Source organism: Orcinus orca, chromosome 3 (assembly GCF_937001465.1).
Source record: "Orcinus orca chromosome 3, mOrcOrc1.1, whole genome shotgun sequence".
Lineage (NCBI taxonomy): Eukaryota > Metazoa > Chordata > Mammalia > Artiodactyla > Delphinidae > Orcinus > Orcinus orca.
Window position 1 is genome coordinate 146,261,324 of NC_064561.1, and position 4,220 is coordinate 146,265,543.

Genomic DNA, 4,220 nt, shown 5'->3' on the forward strand with positions numbered 1-4,220 from the left:
CAATCAAGTTCTTTTGTACTTTTCTACTTGGATTTAGTGATTTTTATGTTGAGATTTATCACAGCACTTTACACATTGCTCATATTTTCTTTAACAGGTAGTAGGTGTTTTAAAAGTAGGCAAATGTGTAATATGGTGATAGCTGTACAAAAAGTTTGAATGAACAAAAATTACAAGTATCTGTGCCAATGCACATAAATTCAACAAACATTTATGTGTGTCTACCACGAGGAAGGTGCTGTAATGCCCCATTCAGTATAAAACACATTCTCTGCTCTCAAGAGGCATCTAATCCAGTTGAAGATTCAAAACAGAATAGAATAAAGAGCTATAAGAGATGTGATTTGAAAAATAATTAATGATCAAGTAAGCAAGGCCTACTTCAGGGTAGGGAATGATCATTGCGATTTGTGTGTCAGGTAGGTTGTACTAACAGGTAAGGTGGGACTTGGGTAGTTTTTTTTTTTTTCTTTTTTTAAATTAAACATTCTTGACCAAAACTTTAATTTACAACTTAATATACAATATGATGTCTGTAACTTCTTGAAATTCTCACCTGGCTCTTGGAAAGAGTTGGGTCTACATTTTCAGTCTTCATCATCAGGAAAGATCCCTAATTCTTCATCCGTCCACTGGGAAGGATCTGGATATGGAAAATGACCCAGCATGTTATCTGAGTCATGCCAAAAGCGCCAGAGAATCCAGAACCACATGGTTGCACTGAAGAACTCTGCCTTGATCACCTGGGATCTGGTCAGCTGGGGAAACTGCCTGTACTGGGGCTCGATATGCACATCTCCACCAGCATGACGGACTCCAGCGCCTCCAGCCGCCCGCGCGCGCGCGGCCCCTGAAGAAGTGGCCTCCAACGCGCGCTAAAGGCGCTAGATGCGTCAAAGCCGACATGCCAGCCCACGTTCGGTCAGCAATCCCCAGGCCGCACCGCCGCTTCACGTCACTTCCTATGGCGCCCCTCCCAGTGACGTCAGTCGGACTTGGGTAGTTTTGATGAAAGGAAGAAATGGGAACAAAGCAAATAAGCAGGTATATCATTTTGAGGATGTCATGAGATAAAAGTAGAGATCAGGATTCCTATGCTTTTCTAGGAAACTATGAATAGAAACCTCTGTCATGGAGGAAAAGACCTTTAAGATCTATCTAAAGAGTTTAAGTTTTAATAAGCTTTCATCATTGTTGCAAATATGAGGCCTGATTTTAGCACTAACTTGGTATCAGCTATCATAAAGGTTTATCTGAAAAGTTTCAAAAATAAGACCTACTTTATTATTTCACTGCTCTTTAGACCTATTCTCAGATGAAAGATTCCCTCTCAATTCAATGGGACATTTGGGGTCCAAATGTAAAGCTGACTTCTATTACGGTATCCAGTAGTAATCATACCAGTTTATTTGCAGTGGCAAAGATAAGAAACCCTAATGCAGAATGGCTTGAATAAGTAGGGGAATATTTTTCTCACACGACAAGAAATCTGAAGATGAGGGAAGCTTTTGGCAGTGGTTTAGAGGCCCAGCTGTTCCAGGACCAGTACGTCTCTGATTCTCCAGCTCATGACCTCATTGTCACAAGCTTGCTGCTACAGCTCCCAGAATCATATTCACTTCCATGACAGGGTGATTCTGGCCAGGTCTTTTCTTAGTATAAGGAAAGCAAAAACTTTTCAGGAAACCCACAACAGTATTATACTGGTTTCTAATTAGCCAGAACTAAATCACACAACCTTTCCTAAATACAAGAGAAGCTAAGAAAGCATACAGTGTAGGGAAAAGGGAGTTGAGAACTGATGTTGAAATAGCCAGCCTCAGGCTCTGCCCTAGTAACACTACATGAAGGAAAGACCAAGAAATTATTTCAAGACATGGAAGCTTCATGGTTAGCACTGCAGTATCGCGGAAGAGAAGAATATGGGTAAGAATGCTTAGTTAACTCATATTAACAGCTTTCCAATTTGGGTTGAATAAAAAACAAGTGTAGAGATTCAGATCATTCTTGTGTAATAGAGCTAAGTAGAATGAGAGTGCTGAATGACCAAATATTTAAAGTCTAAGGTAGCAAAGACCAAAGAAGTTCTTGAAACGTTTTTATTCTTTGTATTTTTAAGTGAGTTCAGTGTTGGCAGAAACCCATCACTGATATCCTACATTATTGATGGGGATATCTGCAAAGAGGCAGATGTTTTGCCAAGAAAGGGAATATGAATCATTGTATCTAAGAAGATGAGAATTTTAGGAAACAGTCTACATAGCTCATGAGTGAAACTAGCAATTAATCTTGACATGTTTTGTAAAAGGTTTGGTTGCTTAACATTTCTCCCAAGGAATTTTTTTTTAAGTTTGCTGTAGGCAGGAAAGTAAAAAGACTGACATGCAGGAAACTGAAGGTTTCTTTCCTCCAAAGGCCAACTGTACCAGTTGTATATTGAAATATGAGGTGCATCACGATAGGAGATTAGACAAAGGCGTTCACCAATGTGCCCTCAGTCCCAACTTGCTGAAGGAAGTGATGAAGTGGCGCCGTTGGAGACAAGGAGCCATGACCAATTTATTGCTCCCTTCTAGATGCTGCATATGTATGCAAAGTTTTATTTATAAAGATAATTTATGTGGCAGTTGGGTTATGTGGTAATCACCAAGACACAGTGTCTAAAACTTCACAATGTCACGCTAGCATGTAGACAGAAATTCTCTTGTATGGATTTACATATGAAAGCATCCCGAGAGATGTGCTGCAGTCAAAATGCATCTGTTGACTCTCCACAGGCTTCTTTGGGAAGAGAAAATGAAAACCTGCTATTTCTAAAATGCATTGATTGTTGCCATCCCTGTTTGGGTGGGTCTGCATTTTGCTAAAAATAAATGATGGAAATCTTTTGTCAATAACTCAATATAGCTCTCTTACGTTCCTTTAATTTTAAGCTTTAATTGACCTTAAAATGTTGATATTATTATTTAAAGCTGTTCAATTCAAGTTTAACAGAAGTTCAAATAGAATATGCTTAGTGTTGATCAGGAACTTGGGCTAATAGTCAGAGTCACAATGTCTATGTTTGATCTCAGAGCCAATATATTTATTGGCAACTTTTCTATGAAAACTGAAATGGAAATTTACATTTTGAAGAGAATTAGGGAACAACTTCAGCTTTTTGAAGCCCAGAAGTCTGTTCTCTCTGTTTTATATCTAGTTTTTATATTCTTAAAATGAATAACTTGCACTGTTCAATTGCTTCCATCATATTGAAATTCACACATACCACTTCCTTAGATTTATACATTTACTCATAATTGACAAAGCACAACCACTAGAACCATCACTAGATTTCCCGAGCCAACAACAGGAAAATAAAAGACAATTCAAGGATTGGAATTCCATAAATATATTCATTACTCATTGTTTTCTTTTCTCCACCCTTGCCCCACCTCTCCTCTTCTCGGGGCTTCACTCTCATTCAACCTCTCATTATTGCCATCTGTTGCTTTTTAGTAAAGTATTTCACAGAAATACACACTAAGTGTTACATAAAATTCAAAGAGAGGAACATTTCCCAACATCTTTTATTATCAAATGCATGTAAATTTAAAACCATAGTGAGATACCACTACAGGCCCACTAGAATGAATAAAATCATGATTAAAGGATAAACTAAGAGAAAATGAAAACCTGAATATTTGTAAATTTAACTGAGTGTTGCCATCCACATTTGGATCTACAGTTTGCTAAAAATAAATTATAGAGATTTTCTGTCAATAACTCAATATATTTCCTTTAATTTTAAGCTTTAATTGACCTTAAAATATTGATTTATTATTTAATATCTGTTCAACTGATGTTTAACAGAAGTTCAAACAGAATAAGTTCAGTCTTGATTAAGACTAATGGAGTCAGAGTCATAATGTCTATATTTGATCTCAGAGCAAGGTTGACAATACTCAGTGTTGGTAAAGTTGTGGAACAACTGGGACTCTCATGTGTTTCCAATAAGAATGTATGATGTTACCACAACTTTGGAAATGAGTTTGGCAGTTTATAATGGATTTAAACACACACTTATAAGATCCACACATTACTAGTTCAGGTCCTCTAAGAAGCACATGCCATGACTGGGTTTAGAGATGCAAGAAATTTGTTTGGGGAAGCACCTGTAAGCAATGAAGGGGTGGGACCCAAAGATGGTGAGGATTGCCTTCAAACCATGATGCAGGTCT

The 4,220-nt window shown here is 37.7% G+C and overlaps 1 protein-coding gene across 1 annotated transcript; it reads right to left on the bottom strand.

The window, feature by feature from the left end:
* Positions 1-485: 485 nt before the first annotated feature.
* Positions 486-936, bottom strand: LOC101278952 (NADH dehydrogenase [ubiquinone] 1 beta subcomplex subunit 2, mitochondrial-like). The gene is given in 2 exon segments (XM_033421135.2): positions 486-848; positions 850-936. Coding segments are annotated over 2 exon segments (318 nt in total). The 5' UTR covers positions 907-936; the 3' UTR covers positions 486-587.
* Between the last annotated feature and the right edge of the window lie 3,284 nt (positions 937-4,220).